This window comes from Penicillium soppii (assembly GCF_028829465.1).
Source record: "Penicillium soppii strain IBT 18220 chromosome Unknown utg000004l, whole genome shotgun sequence".
Taxonomy (NCBI): domain Eukaryota; kingdom Fungi; phylum Ascomycota; class Eurotiomycetes; order Eurotiales; family Aspergillaceae; genus Penicillium; species Penicillium soppii.
In genome coordinates this window covers 4,419,769-4,439,563 of record NW_026643234.1, presented here as the reverse complement: position 1 = coordinate 4,439,563, position 19,795 = coordinate 4,419,769, and the positions used below count along the sequence as shown (strand labels likewise).

Sequence of the window (19,795 nt, the reverse complement as noted above, 5' to 3'; positions counted from 1 at the left end):
CTTTTCTTCATCATTCATACGACTCTTTCTCTTTTACTATCCTCAAATATCTGCATACTATCCCATTGTTTGATCTGTATCAACCACATCGTTTAGTATTCTGCATCTTCTATTGGGATTGGTCTCATTGCGCCTACCTGTATTTTATATCACTATGACTTCTGTCACTGTGTCTACTCCGGTGAAGAGCCACCATGGGCTTTTCTCTTCCAAGACTGCTGGAGGCCGTATGCCTTTGAGCCCTTCACCAAACCCTCGTGCAAGTGCCCAAGAGTCACCTTTCACACCTCCTCGCCAGTCCGATTCAAGCCGCACTCAAACCAAGTCTGTATACGGTGGAAATCTGTCCGCTCATTTTGCCAAGTCGTCTGTTTCCAGGACCTCTGTTCCGAAGACGTCCGTTTCGAAGCCAACACGCAGCACCTACCGTGATTCTCCCAAATCGAATATCGCCCGCACACGCAAGTCACCCAAGCACCTGGAACTCGGAGTCTCTGATTGGACTCTGACCGGAACAAGCGCCACAACTGCGAATACTCCTTCGAAAGAGAAGGAACGTGTCGTCCGCAGAGAAGCTCCTCCTCGCACTCGTTCCAGCAAGACGACCGTGCGTATCTCCCACAACGCTGGTGATCGTTTCATCCCAAACCGGGCCGCAAGTGAAGGTTTGGCCACAACTGGTGCTGCGAAGCCCGAAGAGGGTCAACGCCCCAAGAGTGGTGGTGGTGGTGGTGACGGATCATCAGTCCTCGCCTCCGCAGCTAGTGCTTTCGACATTGGTACCCGTGGATCCGATGATGATCTTGCTGCTGCTTTGGGAAACATGGGCTTGGAAGACAACGAGCCTTCTACTTATACTCGGCCGGCTCCTGATGCCGCTGCCTACAAGTCCTCTCTGGCTGAAGCCTGCGGAGTGAACATGAACACTCGGATTCTCGCCTTCAAGCCTCCTCCCCCAGAATCCTCGAAGCCCATCGATCTTCGTGCTCAGTACAACCGTCCTCTTCGCCCTGCCAAGTCCACAGCTGCTCAGTTCCGTCGCCGAGTGCAAACTGCCCCCGAACGTGTTTTGGATGCACCTGGTCTTCTTGATGACTATTATCTCAACTTGCTCGACTGGAGCTCCGGCAACCAGGTCGCCATCGGTCTTGAGCGCAATGTCTATGTTTGGTCCGCTGAATCTGGAACTGTTAACTGTCTTTTGGAAACCTCGCCCGACACTTACGTGAGCAGTGTGAAGTGGAGTGGCGATGGTGCTTACGTTGGAGTTGGCTTGGGAACTGGCGAAGTCCAGATCTGGGACGTCGAGGAAGGCTCCAAGCTGCGCAGCATGTATGGCCATGACTCCCGTGTTGGTGTCATGGGCTGGAACAAGCACACTCTGTCCACTGGAGCCCGCAGTGGTCTCGTATACAACCACGATGTTCGCATCGCCGAGCACAAAATTGCTGAGCTGGTCTCCCACACCTCCGAGGTCTGCGGCCTCGAATGGCGTGCCGACGGTGCCCAGCTTGCCACCGGTGGAAATGATAACCTTGTGAACATCTGGGACGCTCGTTCCCTCACTGCTCCCAAATTCACCAAGACCAACCACCGCGCTGCCGTCAAGGCTCTCAGTTGGTGCCCGTGGCAATCTAACCTTCTTGCCACCGGTGGTGGTTCATATGACCGTCACATCCATTTCTGGAACACCACGACTGGTGCCCGTACCAACAGCATCGACACTGGCTCCCAGGTCACTTCTCTGCGTTGGAGCAACCACTACCGCGAGATTGTCAGCTCCAGCGGATTCCCCGACAATTCTCTCAGCATCTGGAGCTACCCTACTCTGGTCCGCAATGTCGAGATCCCTGCTCACGAGACTCGTGTTCTTCACAGCGCCATCAGCCCCGATGGCCAGATGCTGGCTACCACTGCCGCTGATGAGAGCTTGAAGTTCTGGAAGATCTTCGAGCGCAAGGCTGGCAGCAGTGCCTCCGCTGCTCGTGAGGGTGGTGTCGGAAGCAAGGCTCAGATGACCAAGTCAATGACCATCCGCTAAGCGGACTTTGCATATTTCTCTTTACTTCGCTCGATACCCTGGTTCATACTTGAAAGCATTGATGGGCTGGGACAATAATTTTGGTGTTATGGCTTTTTTTTCCCATGGCTAGAATGATCTCGGTGTTTTGGATGGTGTTTCTTTTTTCGTTGTATTTATTTTGCCATAAGCTGGTCGTACAAACTGTACAAATGCCATTCTTATGGTTGTTTTTAATTCAATGTGGTCGTCTATTTTCTCAAAAAAAATATCTTCCCTAGCATGGAGTTTGTCACTCACACCTTAGTCTGTAGAATAATGCGGAATGGTTTTCTCTTCTAATTCACAGAGGTCTTGAATATACCAAATTTCTATAGCAAGCGGTTGGATTATGTAAGCATCTCGGACCCAGAGGGATTTCCACCGCAGAGCCGTGACTTTCACCTTTGCCAACTCATCGGGAATATCCCCATCTCGCTTTTTAAACGTTTAGTATTTTGGAACCTACTTCTAACGATACTGCTTCGCTCCTTGGTGCGAAATCCTTAGTTTGCCCAATCTTTCTCTCGACATTGCGTCATTCCTAGACCGTGCGATCACCCTTTCGGCAACTTGCGACGGAGCGCTCTACTTCTTGAGCTTTCCTAAGCTTTCATTGCTCAGAAAGAGCTTGATCTCTCAGTTTTCTTGCTCTCTCGCCCTTGCATCGAATTCAGTTCCTCTTCCTCAGCGACCACCATGTCGAACCAACAAGTCGTAAGTCCAACCAACGGGATCTACTCGGTCTATCCACACCCGCGCCCATAGTATCTATCCTCTCGAGTGTTCTTGATCCTCACACATGTCTCATTTCGGTTTTCTTTCATCCGGACGCGAGAGCTAACACCATCGCTTCATAGGGTGTCGTCTTTGAGAAGGTCATCCAGGAGGTCTGTGACTCCTCACAGGTTGACTTCGAAGAAAGCGGTGTCGATCAACAGACTCTGCACGATCTGCGAAAGGTGATTTATATATTTCCCCTCATCTTCTGTGCCCTTCGTGGTATTCTGGCGTGGTTGCTTTTGGTCGGCCAAAAGCGGGGAGATCCGAGGTGCGGGAGGCGGTGCTTATGGGGGAACACCGACTTATGAGTCTACCTTTATATGTGCCGCTGTTACCCGCTTAGGTGTTAGACTGCCAAGCCTCCGCCCCAGCGACAATTTAATTCGTCCATGACTTTATATTGGTATACTTATGCTAATAAATATTAAACAGACCTGGCAAGCGAAGCTCTCTTCGGTCAACGTTGCTGACTTCCCCTGGGATCCTGCCCCGCAGCAGCCTGCTCAGAACGCCATCCATCCTTCTACTACTGTCCCCTCTAATGCTCCTCGACCACCACCTCAGCAACAACAATACATTCCCCCACCCGTCTCCATCCCTCAACATGCTCCCCCGCCAATGCCGTCTTCCATGCCTATGGGAGGTCCTCGCATTAAGACCGAGCCTGGACACAACAGCCAGCCTGGAATGCCCCAAATGAACAACCCCATGCCCCCGCATGGTATGAACGCGCAGTCTGCTCGCGACCGGGCTGCGACTGCCCTTCAGCAAAAGTACGGTGCCGCCGCTGCGAATTCTGTTAGTCAAATGCAAGCCCAGGCACAGGCTGGACAAGGATATCCTCAGATGCACCCCAATGCCCATGGACAGATGCCACATATCAAACAAGAACATGGCTACCCTCCTATGGGAGGACAGACCGATGGTGGAGATGACCCCATGACGGACTGGAAGGCCGAGGTCGCACGCCGCAGGGCGGCTGCTGAGAGTGGAGAGGGCGACCGTCTCCTTCGCGAGCACCTAAAGCAGCGCATGAGCCAATATGAGGCCGGTGGTCTCATGCGACCCCTAGATGAGCATGAATCATCTGCTAAGATTGCCCGCCGTGCAGCCCTGAGCGCGTCCCTCAGTCAAAATACTACCGAGGCATCTGCGGTTCCTCGAATGGCTGGCCAATTTGATGGCGCAGACGGCGAGGTCAAGGAAGAAGATGAAGATGCCATCAACTCTGATCTTGATGATCCGGATGATCTTATTGCAGATGATCACGACCAAGACGAATCAGAAGGCCAAGTCATGCTTTGCACGTATGACAAGGTCCAACGTGTGAAGAACAAGTGGAAGTGCACCCTGAAGGACGGCATCCTGACCAGTGGTGGAAAAGAGTAAGATTGTATCTGCACCTTCAATACTTGCCTTATACTAACTTTTCTAGATATGTCTTCCACAAGGGCCAAGGCGAGTTCGAATGGTAGTCACCACGCCACAATATTTCTCCAATCCATCTTCCAACATCCATTGACGACTTTACTTCCCCGTTCTGTAACAATTTCCCATTATTGTGTTTACGACACAAACGAAAACAAATCTATACGCCTTTCCACTTACGCTCTCGAAACGGTTTGTGCAAGCGAAATATCTCTTTTATGATTCCACTACCCAGATATCGACATATCCGTTACCGGGTTTTCCCGTGTTTTTGTTTGATTTTGAGCTCTCAGTGGCTCACGGCGCTAACTAGTGAGGATGGATGGGTTTGCTATTTTTGCCCCATCTCTTTGCCATACCGTATGGTTGGCTTTGTATTAGAATGAATCGCCGGTACGGCTACGTCCAATAAAACCAATTGAGTGACTCTCGACATCAATAAGCCAGAAATTCCATTGTAAAAATAATTATATGTGCATTTACTGTACTACTCCATCCATGCTCTCTATGTTAGCAGCGTGGCATATAACGATCAGACAGCCTGGTCCACACAGAAGAAATCACCCAAACACCAGATTTCTCTAATTTCTATATCCGTCACCCTTCTCTCAACAACTCTAAAATGCCAAAAGCCAACAATACAGAAATCGAAGTTCAGATCACCAAAGCCCTAGCTTTCCTATCAGAGCAACCAAAGCGCAATTTCTCCAAAACCGCGCGCGAATTCGGGGTTCCCGAAAACCGACTCCGACGACGATGGCTCGGCGGGAAATCAATCTTTGAGCGGGAAGCCAACGGCCGAAAACTCAACTCCGAACAAGAAGAAGCTCTGTTTAAGTACATTGAAGAATTCGAAAAAGATGGCGCCACCATCGAGCCATCCCAAATTGGCGCCGCAGCCAATGCAATTCTAAAAGACGCGCATACCGATCCGACTACTGAACCCCCGGAGATCGGCTCACATTGGGTAGGTCGCTTTCAAATACGGAATCCTCGGTTTGATCGCAGACCGCAGAAACATAAACAACCTCTTGACGATGATTGTGTTTTTGAGAAGTTTCAAGGTCATTTGGATAGGTTGGCTAAAGAGGCTGAAAGCCAGGTTAGATTTGCGCGTGAATTGCAAAGGGAATTTGATCGTTTGAGGGCTTTCACGAAGAAGCGGCTTCCTTCATCGGATGTTGCTCCTTGAGTTAAGATCATTGGAATTAGTATTAAGCAATCATTAGCATGGGCCAGGTTGATATTGAGAAGCGAAAGCGGAAATGCCCTAAAATCCTGGTGCAGATTGAATGTCAGAAAAGGCATAAACAATTTGTGAAGGTCAGTTCGGTTGCTTTGGAATTTCTGCAATTCATCAGTTAATATATCGATCAATCAAGTTGAATATTTGGATTTTTCATGTATGCAAGACTATGGTTGAACAACAGAGAACGGAAACATGCCGTTTGATTTGTTCCACATGGCTGGCCCTCGCGACGCCAGGTCTTATTTTTTATGTACCAAGGCAATACCACTTGTCAAAGTGTTAATAAAATCTGAAAAATGAAATATATAGCAATAGCAAGGCAAGGAAAGAAAGATAAGTAACATAAGACGAGAAAGCCAGTGTATCAAAAATCCATATCTACAAAGATCCGACGCCGAGAAAACACACTTTTTTGTAATTTCCATTTCCATTTCCCGATCCCAGATCCCAGATCCAGTCCAATCCACAAGAAAGAGACGAAGGGAAGAGAGCGAACACCGACTGGGCGAAGGAGGGGACGGTAGCACGTCCCTAGCCCTCAACCTCGCACAATATCCCATATAATCCAGACCCCAGCCAATCATACAACCACTTTGCATCGTTCCATTCGGTGCTTGTTTTAAGTGCTAGGGAGTGGCTCGGACTTGCCAGCGACTGTCGTTTTTCTTGTGGAAGAGGCACATGAACGGAAACGTTGAACGCACATGCGCACATGACGCGCAAGTCAAATCAAAAAGCCAACCCGTGCAAAAAGAAACACGCAGCAAAAGCAACAGCGATAGCGTGGCGGGGTTGTATGGTCCAATTCCCCTTCGATTCCCGTGGGAGCCGTGGTTGTGAGAGAAAACGCAAGCGCAAATCGAACAGGGATAGAGTCAAAGCAAGCAGCCAGCATTCATTCTAAACAGCTCTTTGATGCTGACAGATATCTCGGTGTGGCCGGTGATCGCTCAAGGGAAGCTCTATTACCGGGCCAATACATAAAGATTTGTAAATGGCAAGGGATATCAAGCAAACCGACCCATGGTAGTAGAACAGACCCAAACAGATTCAAGCAAGAAGGGACAAGGCCGGGCGCGAAGCCAGACAGAATGTTCCAAAAGATGAACGAAAGCAGAAGACTCAAAAACTCCAACGTGACCAGACCCAATTTCAAAATCATGACATCGTGTGTGCAGGAGTGCTCAGACCCCCGAAAGCCGTCGAGATCGTGTGCGTCAATTAGCTGGGAATTATGTATGGACATATGGACATATTTCGTTCACGCGTTCACATAAGACCTTCTTCGCCAATTCCGGGGAGACCAGCTCCAGCAACGTTGATGTTCTGCCCTTGCATGACTCCACCGCCCAGGGCAAGGTTGCGGCCTCCAAGCTGGAAGTCGGGGTTGCAGGGCGGGGAGTGGGACTTGTGGTATTTGAGTCCGTTCAGGTTCTTATAGCGCTTGCCGCACACCTCGCAGCGGTAGGGCTTTTCTTTCTCCATGCCAAGAGTGCCGGGATAAGGTGCTGATGTTTCTGGGTTGACGATTGAAAAGGTGCCATCGGCGTTGTCGTGAAGTTGTTGATTATTATGGCCATGCTAGAAGGGAAGAGATCATTAGAATATGAGATAGGTCTGGCAGAGTCTAAGCCACACTTACAGCTTTGTGATATTTGAGTCCGTTCTGGTTTTTGTATGCCTTCTCGCAACCGATGACAGGGCACCGGAATGGTTTGGGCTCCTCATTCGGGAGAATAACGGTCGTATCGGGAACCCCAGCCAGCAGTTGCTGTTCGCGGATCCGTCGTGCAATATCGCTATTCGGGCCGTATTGAGCCCCGCTAAGCTTGAAGTGGGCATTAGGAGAGCCCATGCCACCGCTTGGGCTAAAGAGCCGCTTGGCTGGCTCATCGATACAGAGATCGACCATGTCATTATTGTTACCATTGAAGCGGCCGAACTGGTTCTGGTTCTGGCCCATAGTGTTATTCTGCATGCTGAGGTCACCGAAGCCACCCATCATGCTCTCGTCTATTTCAGCGGGGGTCCCCGGTCCGGATGAATCGGGCGTATTTCGGAACTGCGAGTTTTGAAGGGGGTTGGCCATCAACGTTGGGGTGTTGACGGAGGAAACGGTCGGATTGTTCTGCAAGGAAAGAGGCCGTCCTGATCCGATCGGTGTACCGGGTTGCGAGGGTGTGCTGAATCCTTGGTGGCTTGGAAGCATGCCGAGATTTAATTGCGAGCCTTGGTTGGAGTTTCCAAATCCACCTTGTCCACCCTCGTGCATCTGAGGGGAGAACAGCTGCGAAGTCGAAGCGTCTCCGTCGCCAAGGGCATCGTCCAACTCCATGTCATCGATTGTGTCCAGATCTGCATGCTGTAACGGGGATGGGTTCTGTCCCAATTTACGCTGCATGTCTAGGGTCCGGTCGGGCTGCAGGCCACGTCCTTGGTTGCCATGCTGTTGGCTCTGTTGCTGTGCGATTGCCGCAGCGGCCAAAGCAGCTCGGTTTTCACCCTGGCTCGGTCGATGCCCTTGATTGGGCGACTTGGTCGCATGGGCTTCTTCGTAATGTTGTAGTAGGTCGTGAAGTGTTGGTAACGTCACACCGCAGCACGAAAAGTCTCGCATAAAGTTTGCCTCTAGCTTCGGGAGATACGATGAAGAGTGGAAAGATGGTGACTGGAAGGCAAATGGTGACGTGCCAGTCATTATGATACTGCGGAATTTTTCCTTGGTCAGTCTTTGATGCAGTGCAACAACCAGCAGCACACGAGCGTTTCCACCGTGGGCCTTCCGTCACCGGGAAAAGAATACTCACTCATCACGAATCCAACTACCAACGGACACACCACCCCAGCTCATGCCACCCACCAAGCTCCCGGCGAGCGACTCCCGACGGCCTTTGTCGCGGGCAGACCCGGACATGGAGATGGGTTTTGTCCCGTTCCCCCATTGTGCCGCAGCTGCGCCGATCGAGTCCTTACGAGGCGGTGGCGCCTTAAACATTCCGAGTCCTCCTCCGGCATGGTTTGAGAAACTCCCTGTGCGCTCGCCGGTACCCGCTCTTTGCAGCGCCGAGGTCAAATTGGACGCCTGCTGGCCCGGCGGCGACACCGAAGTTGTCCGGGAGGAAATATCAATGGGAGCAGCGCCAGTCATCGTGGTGAACTGCCTGGTGTAATGAGTTCCGGAGAAAATTCCGTTTGTTGGTTCCGATCGAGGTCTGACGAATAAATATCCTAGTTCCCTGTCTGATCTGCGCGATGTGACGCCAAGCCCGAGGGGTTTATGGTAAGGTTGCTTCGATTCCCGCGTTGAGGCGCGATGCTCACACAAATAGATGGAAAGCTGAAGAGAATAAAGAACACGACTTAAGACAATCGGTGCCCCTCGATGAGTGGACTTTTGAGTGGACGGCGGTTTTTGGGCGGGTTCACAAGAGCCCACTCGGATGGAGTCCCGCTTTGGCAGAAAGTTGTCGAGTTCTTTTAATGATTCCTTTCTTCTTTTCTTCTTAGGGATATTATGAACCTGAAAATAGGATCCAAAAAGAACGATTATTTTTTTTGGAAATTGGAGAGTGATAAGATGAAGAGTAGTAGGGGCAAGATTGATCACTTTCTATGAGATGGGTTCCAAACCGCTCTTCCGGATTAGGACAGGCGCCGTGACCCACGTGATTCTCTTTCTAGCGGGTTTTGGCGCCGAGCAATTATATTTGAGGGGTGTATATTCTTGATGACTATATTGACTAGTACTTTTTAGTAGATCTTAGACTATCCCGGAAAAAACGAGTAGAGGATTGACCTGGAAACGTATAGTATATATTCTAGTATACGGGTAAGTAGTATGGAAGTATGTTAGAATGGGACGGCAACTGAAAACGTCACTATCAATTAATCGTACATATGTATTCAAATTACCTGAAACAGAGCTAGTGTATTGTGACTAATAAGAATGCTGGGGCCCTGAAGTCTATGATGTCGATAGAATTAATGGGAGCTATTTGGGATACTATATCCGGCCGTCATCATCAAGTGGTATATCATGGAATGTTCAATGGTGTTGAACTATGTAATGAGCGACACTTAATCAACCCCATCTGTTGAATGATATTCATTACTTAGGTCTTCATTTGTCCTAGTTATTATTGAAGGTTCTCCCAAGAACCGCCTCAGTGGGGCTATTTAACTCTGCTATTGTCGGTAGTTGTCTTCCATGGCTCATAAGTGAAGAAAGAATAACCTTCCAAATTCTACGGCTTTGGGATCGGTAGATCATCTTGATATACTACAACGTAAATATGTTTAGATACATAGACCCATATAGATCTTGCCAAATAAACTCAGATACCCTGTAAAATCCGGGGGTCATCTGCAAGGGGTGATCGATAAGAGATCGGGGTGGCGATTTACCTTTTGCACCAAATGAAGCCACCTACTATATTCAATTGAAAGCTGTTGATCAAGAGTCAATAATCGAGGGTTGGACATTGTAGTGTATAGCCAAATGAAATGGGTCGATACCCCTTTTCCTAGTACGATCTCACGTCGGCAAAAGGGTGGAACATCCCACTGATCGGCATGAAACTGTGTTCAGTAAGTTAGTTGTAAAGCAATTGTGGCGAAATAATCTCATTATTTAGTCGATACACGCTAGAACGTGCGGGAGAAAAGGTGAGCTTCTAGCGGTCAACAGAAACGGATCCTCGGGATTTTAGGGCGAAATTCAATAATACGTTGTACAATCATACAATCGTAGGGGCCCGAAACCCCGAAACCCGCATACCCCGGCAGGAACATCGAAACTCCCGAGGTTCGGAGTCCGCTATGCCCGTGATAAAACAATATAATATATTATATAGTACTGTACTATTGTACAATATAGAACCGGTTTAACCTTCACTCGGTCGATACTATGTAACCCCTTGTGTTTCGGGGTTATTTCGGGTTTATCCGCTCAACGGTCGATATGCACCTTCGTTGCTGGACCGCGTACTATTAGAGAAAACATCGCCACCATGCGTAATCAGCATTGTCTGGATCTTTCGATTTATGCAGGGTAGATCTTATTCTTGTTTCGATATACTATACAGTATATATTACAACTTTATGTATTATTTGCTGAATGCAATTCACACAAGCCTCATCATTTTACAATGTCTCACAATATTGTAGTATAAACCCAATTGACCTTCCGAGCTTATTATCCCAGCCCAATATCCGTGGATTCAATATTAGTAGCCTAGTACTAGTGCAACACATCCTTTAGCTAACTAAAACCACTTAGCCCCCAAAACCTCATTTACTATATCTCTTCGGGGTCGTCTGGTGACCAATGTTTGGGAAGAACCTCGGTTGCAACTTGTCGATCCGCACCTGATATGGTGTAAGTTGAGGTGACCGCGCAGACGCTATGGTGAGACGTGGTGTTTCCGCCTAGGACTTGGGGGGTCACACCGCCTCCTTTCTCCATGTTAATCACAAGGTTAGGGTAAACGGCCGCTGTGACTTCCCCCTTATGACAGACACACATCAGATGTACACATTGAAGATTGATGAGCAATGCAAACCACCTGGCCAAATTGTAACGCGACTTAATTTATCTAACATGAAAACCCCTCTCCCCTGTACCTCCTCGACGCACCGGTTCTCGTTTTGCCACGTAGATGAACAATACCAGCAACTGTGTATAATTTTTCAACACGCTTTCTTATCTCACGGATTTCATTTGATGAATATGATCCCACCCGATTCGACATGCGGGGTACCTATCAAGCAAGAACGCATAACATTGATCCCCTAATGATACCAAAATCTTCCAATTTCGGCGCGAAAGATTATCGTTTCTTCAATAAGATCGCCATTTTACCTTCTCCAGATGAAATCCACACGCAAGCCAAAGCCCAACATCTCGCAGGAGTCCTTCCACCCCTAATGTGTGACCACCGCCTGTGTTATTCTAAGGACTCTGGACTGTTTGTTAAAAGGGGAACGGATATGAGAATCTCCCAGGGCCAGTGCCTCCATGGTATTGGTCAACTCCTTAAAGATGAATTCCACGTTCCGGAAGGATGCGGGTGGCGCCAGGATAGCAAAATAATGCTTATTTTAACGGAGTACTTGCAGGTGCCAACTCTGGAGCAGCTGTGGGATATGCTGGAAACCGAGGACCGTGTTTCGGTCTCTTATGAGCTTTGGACAATCTGCAACAACCTTTGCCAACTTGAATAGGATCGAGCAGATCCGTTCATTGGTAGGGTTTTCTCAAAAGTCTTTAAAGTCCCTGGGTTACATTGTCTAACTTTTAGGTCCGCGTATAAGTAACATTCTACGAGCTATTTTTATGATAGGGCATTTCACCCCAGCTCTATATCCTAAGCCGGGCCGTTTAGTACCGTCCAGAAGTTTCATGATTGGTTCACTCTCCTATATCGAACCAATGCCAGATCCATATTCTGCCCTAATCGAGCCGTTTCGTAAGGATTCACCTGATGATAGTGCTATTACTTTTACGCATGTTGATCTCCACCGCAGCAACATCTTGATGACATGCTCTAAGCCATATCATGTTCTTGCAATTGTCGATTGGGAACAGTCGGGCTGGCTAGCTGCGTACTGGAAGGTCAGAAAAGCACAGTAGACTGCTAATAGGAATGATGCATGGTCTACAAGATATTTGCCAATGATTCTGTGTCAATTTACCGGCACTTGGGATCCGTGGGACTACTACACAGAGTATATTGGATGTTGAGGTGGGGCAGGCGTTATAGAACTCGAGCAAGATGTGAAGTGGCAGTGCAAGCGGCTGATACAAACACGCATCAAGGCGCACAAGAGGCAGGATGTTAAATCTCAAAGATACATTTTAGAACTCAACCGGGAATTCATCCCCAATCCGATATGATGTATTCATTCTTTACTCAATACGGCGAGAAATAAATGTAAATGTCGGGGTTGCCAGGTAAGTAAATTACGAGACTAAAAACAGGATGATTGTCATTTTTCCAAGTCAACGTCAAACCTCCGCCCTCGTTAGTTTGCTCCTAGTTCAGTCTCAACAAATCTAATAGGCTGAGATACCAGCCGTGTCAGGATTCATGATGTGGTATGCTTGCATCATAGTTAAATCAGGTTACAGCGCTTAGTTTGTTGATCTGCAGCCGGGCTGGCTGATAAGGGGAATATATCCGACCCCTTACCGCTATCAACACCCCCGCATGGCTTTTATTGTGGGGAATTCGGAATTTTGATACAACATTCTACAGAGACTGGGAAGAACTCTGATCTAAGCTTTTGGAGACTTGGGATCACTTCAAATATGCCGTGTTATCTGTGCCAATAGGCTCCTGGATTTCCTTGTATGTTTATATTGAGAGAACAGCACACGGAAAAGAGTAATATGGCTCTTTAGCTAATAATCCAACATGTTTCTTCAATGTGACAAGTGCTCATGTTACTCAAATGATTTGGATCCTTGTAATAGAAAGTTTAGTGCATATACCATTGGCTACTGTAGCATATTTGCTAGTTTCATATTCGCAATCTTAAAGAAGTACGTTATAGGGAGGTTGTCTTGTTGCGTATACCGCATATATACCTAGGTATACTCCATATATTGTCATCAATTCATTCGATATTCCCTTGGTCTTTGTGTTTGCTTCGGATCCTACTAGTTCCTTTTAAAAAAGAAAATCAGTTCATCTATGTCTGCGCGCAGTGAACGCAAACAAAAGTTTAAGTCTGAAGACTAGCTTGAATAGATCTTGCCGCTGAACGTAGCTAGAGCGTGATATAAATGACCGGGCCCAGCCCTTAAATTTCACCGGAGGTAGGCCGTTGCTGCGGAGACCTTCTTTTCTCGATTCATGCTAGACTCGTTGTACCCTCTCACAGACAATCAATTGGACTATACACTCCTCAAGAACAGCAACTTTCCCATCCCCAGAATATCACACTAACCAGATGCTTCGGCACTTTTCTCGCTTTGCTCACTGAAACCATACTCAGTGAAAAATTGAGCCTTTTTTTCCCCTTCGCAGTTTGGATGGCTGAACTCGCCACACACGTATGCAGTATAGAAGCTGGTATGTCCGAGTCCTAACTTCCTAGATTGTTGACGTTTCAATGTGCTTCGTACTTCTTTAGGTTTCTAATGTTATCAGTTGCCAGTAGGTTGACTTGCTGCGAGAAGGGACTCTGTTTTTGGTACCTCGTGAACTACCTCTAACCATACAGGTAGTTTAGCCACTCAGCCTCGCCTGTCTTTTAGAAGTCGCGGTTCTATAGGGCCGCTCTCATTATTGTATTTGGATTCCTCGTGATAAGCTCGTAGACCTATGTTGTCCTAGAGTTTAACGAAGTATAGAGGGTTAACAAATTCGCCCTTCTCATTAATATAGTTTCCTACCCTTAACATTCATTTTCTATATTAATTAACCCCGTTCGGTCGAGTTGAAACCCGAATATCTATTATACAAGCGGTAATCCACACCCTTAAGACAATCATAATCATCAAAATGTCTTTCAACAATTTGAGACCACACTTCGAGGAGAACCAGGTACTGATTCCTGTTACGGTTGATGTCCTCCTAGGCCTTTTTGTCATTGAGTTATGCTTTCTTCTCAACGTAAACGATCCTCAAACCTTACTCAACTAATATAAGCAAGGACTTAAAACAAACCCAGAACCAAGAACATCAATTTCCACTCTTCACCCGTGATTGGAAATCAGATGCCTAGACTGTATTGTCGGCAAGTTACATTATCGACTTTCTGATTCTCTTCTCGCTATGGAAGGGACGCCAGCATCCATCTGGATGAGCAGCAGTTCTCCCAAGTCTGATTGAGAGGAGGGGGGTTTTGATACAGAAGCAGTGTTTAATAAGCCCACCGATTTCAGCTTTTCGCATATCAGGCGGGGAGGGGAGCTGGGCAGCGAGACTGTCGTGAAGTCTCGCCGGTATCCGAACATGGAGCTTGCGTTCGGCAAGTTGCAGTGGTGTAGGCCCCAGGACGGACAGTTTTGGTTTGACTGATGGGGCACACGAATATCATCTGGTCAAAAAGCAGCTCAGCCCTAATTGGTTCCATACCACAAATATTGTATCCAGAAAACCTGCAGACTTATTCGTGATCCAGCAAGCTCAAGAGGTCAAACTTTTGATATTTTGCCATCTGTTTTGATGGCATATGGAATGGGCGCACCGGACGCATTTACTCCATCTCAGCTGAAGAGCTGTGGGAAGGCTGGATCTTGTTGAACGCGGAAATAGCCTCCTGAGTGGGCTCGTCAGGAAGGACACGCTTCAGGTCAAACTCCTGCTCTCTGGACTAGCCTCAATGGTGGCGACTATCATCTGGCTACGAATATATATATATATATAGAGTCCCAGATCAAATGCCTTGTTTGATTTGGTTGATGCCATAAAACAGCACTCTTCATGGATGCCCTCCAAATCTAGGCAGCAACACAATTTGGGATGGGATGTGATCTAATTGATTTGAACTTGATTCAGCATATGACATTTCTCAGATTTCATTTGGTTATCTCTCACGTCTGCTCCACTTTACTTCACTAGATGATAACCTTATACATAGCTACCTATGTACATATTTATAGATTTTAACGTTGGCGCTTTCGCCACCCGTGGACGGAGTACGAAGCATGGATCAACTGGAATTGAGATTTGCCTTGAATCCCTACCATGCCCTAGAAGCAATTCCGGCTTGTTGTCTTCTACTCTTCCATTGCGTCTCATTCATGAAATAACTCGGCTACTTTCTGCGATGCTGTACCACCGGCGACAACCATCCCAAAAGGGGGAATGTGTAGGTTTGAAGATGATATCGTGCGACGATTAAATTATGACTTTTATACAGAGTAATTTGTAGCATGCATTCTAGATTTCACGGCATCTCTGTGTTCAGTAAAACATGACAACACCTTATATCGTGCTTATGCTCCGTTTCATATGGCTTGAGCCGCGGATAGAGTACTGATTCCATCGCCAGAGAGCTGGGTCTAGACTGCGTTCGACTGTCAATTTTATTACAAAAGGCTCGTATCCCTTGACAGGGGCGTTTGGGTGGCGCTGTTGTCTTCGTTGATGGACAGAGGAATTCAGATTACCCGCGGGGAATTAGGTTCCCACAATTCAGAGGCTCCGGTCAAGGTGGTGTGATAAAAAATATCCCAGTCGTGTGCGACATAGTATTTGCCCTTATCATCATGCGTGGGGATGCGGTAATGTTTGGTCAATATTTCTCTAGAGGAATGCTGAAGGAAGGGTTAGTGGAAGACTTGGCAAGGAGCGGGGGCTTATCTACGTTGGAATTTTCCAATTCAAAGGTGAGTGTATATAATGGCAGGGTATGACAACCTTGGAATGGGGGATGGTCCGCAAGTTAGACTTTCTGAACATATCGACAATCGTGGTGGTGTGGGGAGATCCACGCGGAACAGCTTCTTCCAGAGCAAATCGGGAATGTGCATATTCTCTTGAGGTCGAGAGTCTGGCTAGCTCTACGGATTATAAGAAATAAAATGGCATGAGAGGTGATGAAGCAATATCATATTTCGTATACAACGAGATTAAAGGGGAACAACAAACGTACATTGTAGAACTCTCGGGCCATATTTTGAGACAAGATAGATGGGCTGATTCAATGCTGACCCCTATATTAAGAAGTAGCGGTCTCTTATTATGATATATTGATAGAAAAGAGTTAGAGGAGCGTGGGACACGGCTTCCAACCCAATTTATTTTGGGTTCATCTAATACCCACGAGGCTCGTGAAGCAAAATGAAAATTATTCTAAAAGCAAAGCACAAGGTAACACAGATCTATCACTCAGAGAACCAGTCATATTTACATTTGATGGGTGAGAACCTTAGTCCTAGCCCAAGCCCTAAGTACTAGGGTAATTCTGACCAACTCGGAATCCGAAAGCCGACTTGATGAATTCCTCCTTTTTACCGAGTTCACGTCGCTTAGCATCTGTCATGTGGTCAGAACAGGCACATCCCATTGGACATACACAGTTTAAAGTACACCGAGACTATCGATAGGGTAAGGTAAATAGTGCACATCCTAGCCCCAGGATTTATCCAGTGCGGAGAAACTAATGGGGCCCAGACCCATAGGAGGGGCAGAGGGAATGAGGGGACGGTCTCACCGAAATTTAAAGAGTAGCATAGCCAGTTGTCAATTGTGGACCAAATATTTGATACAAGCCAATGTTGTTCAAGAGACAATAAACGTGCAAGGAGTGAATAAAAAAACTAAAAAAAAACTGCCTGATAAGCAGTCGCAGTGAGATTGGCAACAAGGGGCCTTGGCAAGACCGGGAAAAAAATTTGCGTCACAATTATACCATGCACAATGTCCACTGTTGCCTAAGCTGTGGAACATGATCCGCGATAGGCGTGAATCCCTGTCCTCCGGCCAAGGCGGGAGTATCAGATTGCACAAGGCTTGGCGGAAAATCATCATCTTGGCGGCCCTTGGCAAACATTCAGGGACCTCCTCGCGTCCGGCGGGATGGAGATTCCTCTACATGGGTCATGTGGACGGCGTAAACGGCATGGATTGGTGGCAAGAGTGGAGAAAGAAAGTATTCAGATAGTAGATCATTTTATTTATTGATCGCTACTTTCCCATTGGGGCGGAGTATATATGCTTCCCAGAAGCGGAAGGGGTAATGACCATAAACTAATGCTGAATGAAGACCAAAGTGCGATAGTAGCGCCCATAAACACCCCTATTGATTTTCCTGCCGTGTTCCTTCATTGAGGTTATCCCAAAATCCCAGATCGGAGCCATTGGGCAGGCTCGATGTTGCAAAAGAAAAATAGAAAAAAGACAAAGTTGATGAGTACAATGATGCATCGGTCGCTGTGATGCTGGTATATCATAAGTTCTGGATGAGAAAGACCAGAATGAGAAGGCTAGTTAGACACTGGGAATCTAGTTCTTCTTGCTCTTGCCATGACCCAGGTAGAGGAAACCATTGGGAAGTGTACCAGTGAGGTCATTGAAAGAGGCTGAGGAGTTGGTAGAAGACGAGCTGTTGGTACGGGCACGGCTGAGGGGAGCCAACTCAGGGCTCTGCTCAGCGGAGTTGGTCTCAGTCTGGGACTCTTCAAAGGCGCGAGGGTCCGGGCCAGACTCGGTGGGAGACAAGACAAGGAACTGGTTGGCAGGGTTGTATGGGCCAGACTCAGCAGCGGAGAGGACCAGGAAACGGTGGGAGGGAGGGATGGTGTACATTTTGAAGATACTTTGGAAAAGATGTAAGTGTGTGGAAGTAGAGATTCGGTTTGAAGCGGGATGTTTGAAGTTTTGGAGGCAGCGGTTGTGTGCAATGGATTGTTTGAAATAAAGATTAAATCCCAGGGAGATGAGCTGACTTATATAGTTCAGATTCTCACCGAAATAAGCCAAGAACAACCTTTGGGAATGAGGGGCATGCTGGTATCAATAATGATGTGCCCGAGTCACGCCGATCCTAGGACATCATACGGAGTAGTTATCTGTTGTGAGGTGGATACCCGGTCCTGCAAGCCACCCCCCGCGATTATCGCCCATTAAAGGAGATTTTCACAATATTGTAAGCATGCTAGAGAGCTTCACATGTCTTGGCCCAAAAAAGGGAAAAAGGGGGTCAATCAAAGCCAAGAGTTTACACTATTGGATAACTATCACCCTTTCTTTTTTCTGAATGCTTGGACTTTGCCTCTCTTGGCTTTAACATTGTTGCACCAAATTCGGTCTGGGCGGCTGATACTCATTCCCCAGCAGCCATGGCAAATATGACGATTTGGCAAGATAAGCTGCCCAGGTGTGCGCGCAGATATGTCATTGCGCAAGAGTACTTTACCCAGGTCCGTTGCCAGCCGAAAGTCAAAGGACCTCGGAAGATCAGTCGCCAGGGTGAGGGGCCAAGACCTAGCGTGCGAAATCTCACGGCTCTCACAGGCCCACGTATGCAGTCACCTTTATGCAGTACGTGTGTTCATATTGTTCATAATCATAATATGGTGTCGGGTGGAAGCTTTTCAAGTTTTAGAATAGTAATGAGTAACGAGTCCCTATCGCGAATAATTCCGATCACATGGCCGCTAGGACCATCGGTTATGCTTAAGTTCAGATTTCACCCCGGCTTTTCTCTTCGACACCCGATTCAGGTATACTTCACTGCCGTTTAAAGAAAAAAGAATACTATAATGACATCATTTTCTAGTGTTTATCCCTTAAAATCTAGAATTGAGATATTCGATTGACCGAAACCTCAGATTCGGGTACTTATCACTCCGAGAGCGCCAAGCATGTGTCAAATGGGAAGCAATGTTTTGAACCGATCTGCTAGATTGCAATCGAAATTTTAAGGAACTTTATATTGAAAATGATGCGAAATTGAAGTACGGAGTAGTGTCGCAGCGTTGGAAAATCACGTGGTACGGCCTGTATGCAGTGAACTCCTGATCTTTATTTGGTCTATCATCATTCCCTGTAGATGTAGAATGTAATGCGGCTAAACAGCTCTGGGGCGGCGAAGCAGCGACTGGCCTCGGACTGTCAAGTGTGTGTGCCTTGCCGCTTAGCCTCGTGCGTTTCTATTCGCCAGGAGGTGATCTCCCTTTCCCCAGTGGGCCGGCGGCTAAGATAGAGAGCCTTGCTGCACAGAGTATCACTGAGGAACTTGGTGCTTTTCACCGGGTATATTCTCCCTAAACTAGTACTGAAATCCTACCGCATGATTGCGCTAAATCGAATAAAGAACATTCGAAATCATCATACATGCGGAGTATACACAGCCTCCATGATCTTTTACTAAGATCAATCAATCAAATATCCCTCACTACCACTATAGGGTATTATGTCTTTTTCAGTCGCGCAGAATTTATGGCTATTAACAACTGCGCCGTAGCTATGAGTCCTTTTTTTCTATACCCTCAATATTTATCGCTGTAGAGTCCCGCCGCCATGATCATCTAAGCCGCATCACGTTACTTATAGAGCCGCATCGCGTTACTTACAGCTCCTACGCCATATTGCTCCACCTATAGAGGGAATAGGGGATATTTTGGTTAGTGCCCTCTGTGGCCTACTAAATTAGGCAATAATTGTGATCAGCAGTTCGTTTGTCTGACCTATCCTCTATTTTTCGCGTTGAAGCCGATTGGCATAGCCCTCCAGGGTCTGTAAAAATCCACCCACAGCCAACCCTGCTTACTTTTAGTAAAGGCATATACCCTGGATATAGCATGTTTCTACTCATTCATG

General features: G+C 47.3%; 5 protein-coding genes across 5 annotated transcripts; 3 read left to right on the top strand and 2 right to left on the bottom strand.

Annotated features, from left to right (window-relative positions):
* Positions 1-154: 154 nt before the first annotated feature.
* On the top strand, positions 155-2,041 carry N7529_005095 (WD40 repeat domain-containing protein; the record flags this gene model as incomplete). The annotated part of the gene is made up of 1 exon (XM_057240622.1): positions 155-2,041. One exon carries the CDS (start codon positions 155-157, stop codon positions 2,039-2,041), a length of 1,887 nt encoding a protein of 628 aa, XP_057099917.1.
* A 717-nt stretch (positions 2,042-2,758) lies between these two features.
* Positions 2,759-4,317, top strand: N7529_005094 (transcription initiation factor IIA large subunit; the record flags this gene model as incomplete). The annotated part of the gene is made up of 4 exons (XM_057240621.1): positions 2,759-2,776; positions 2,920-3,021; positions 3,275-4,227; positions 4,278-4,317. The coding sequence occupies 4 exons, from the start codon at positions 2,759-2,761 to the stop codon at positions 4,315-4,317; spliced, it is 1,113 nt and encodes a 370-aa protein (XP_057099916.1).
* A 2,471-nt stretch (positions 4,318-6,788) lies between these two features.
* N7529_005093 (zinc-coordinating transcription factor SFP1) lies at positions 6,789-8,667 on the bottom strand (the record flags this gene model as incomplete). The annotated part of the gene is made up of 3 exons (XM_057240620.1): positions 6,789-7,100; positions 7,162-8,224; positions 8,327-8,667. 3 exons carry the CDS (start codon positions 8,665-8,667, stop codon positions 6,789-6,791), a joined length of 1,716 nt encoding a protein of 571 aa, XP_057099915.1.
* A 2,645-nt stretch (positions 8,668-11,312) lies between these two features.
* On the top strand, positions 11,313-11,741 carry N7529_005092 (uncharacterized protein; the record flags this gene model as incomplete). Its single annotated transcript, XM_057240619.1, has 1 exon — positions 11,313-11,741. One exon carries the CDS (start codon positions 11,313-11,315, stop codon positions 11,739-11,741), a length of 429 nt encoding a protein of 142 aa, XP_057099914.1.
* Positions 11,742-17,476: 5,735 nt separating this feature from the next.
* On the bottom strand, positions 17,477-17,779 carry N7529_005091 (uncharacterized protein; the record flags this gene model as incomplete). Its single annotated transcript, XM_057240618.1, has 1 exon — positions 17,477-17,779. The coding sequence occupies one exon, from the start codon at positions 17,777-17,779 to the stop codon at positions 17,477-17,479; it is 303 nt and encodes a 100-aa protein (XP_057099913.1).
* Positions 17,780-19,795: the final 2,016 nt, after the last annotated feature.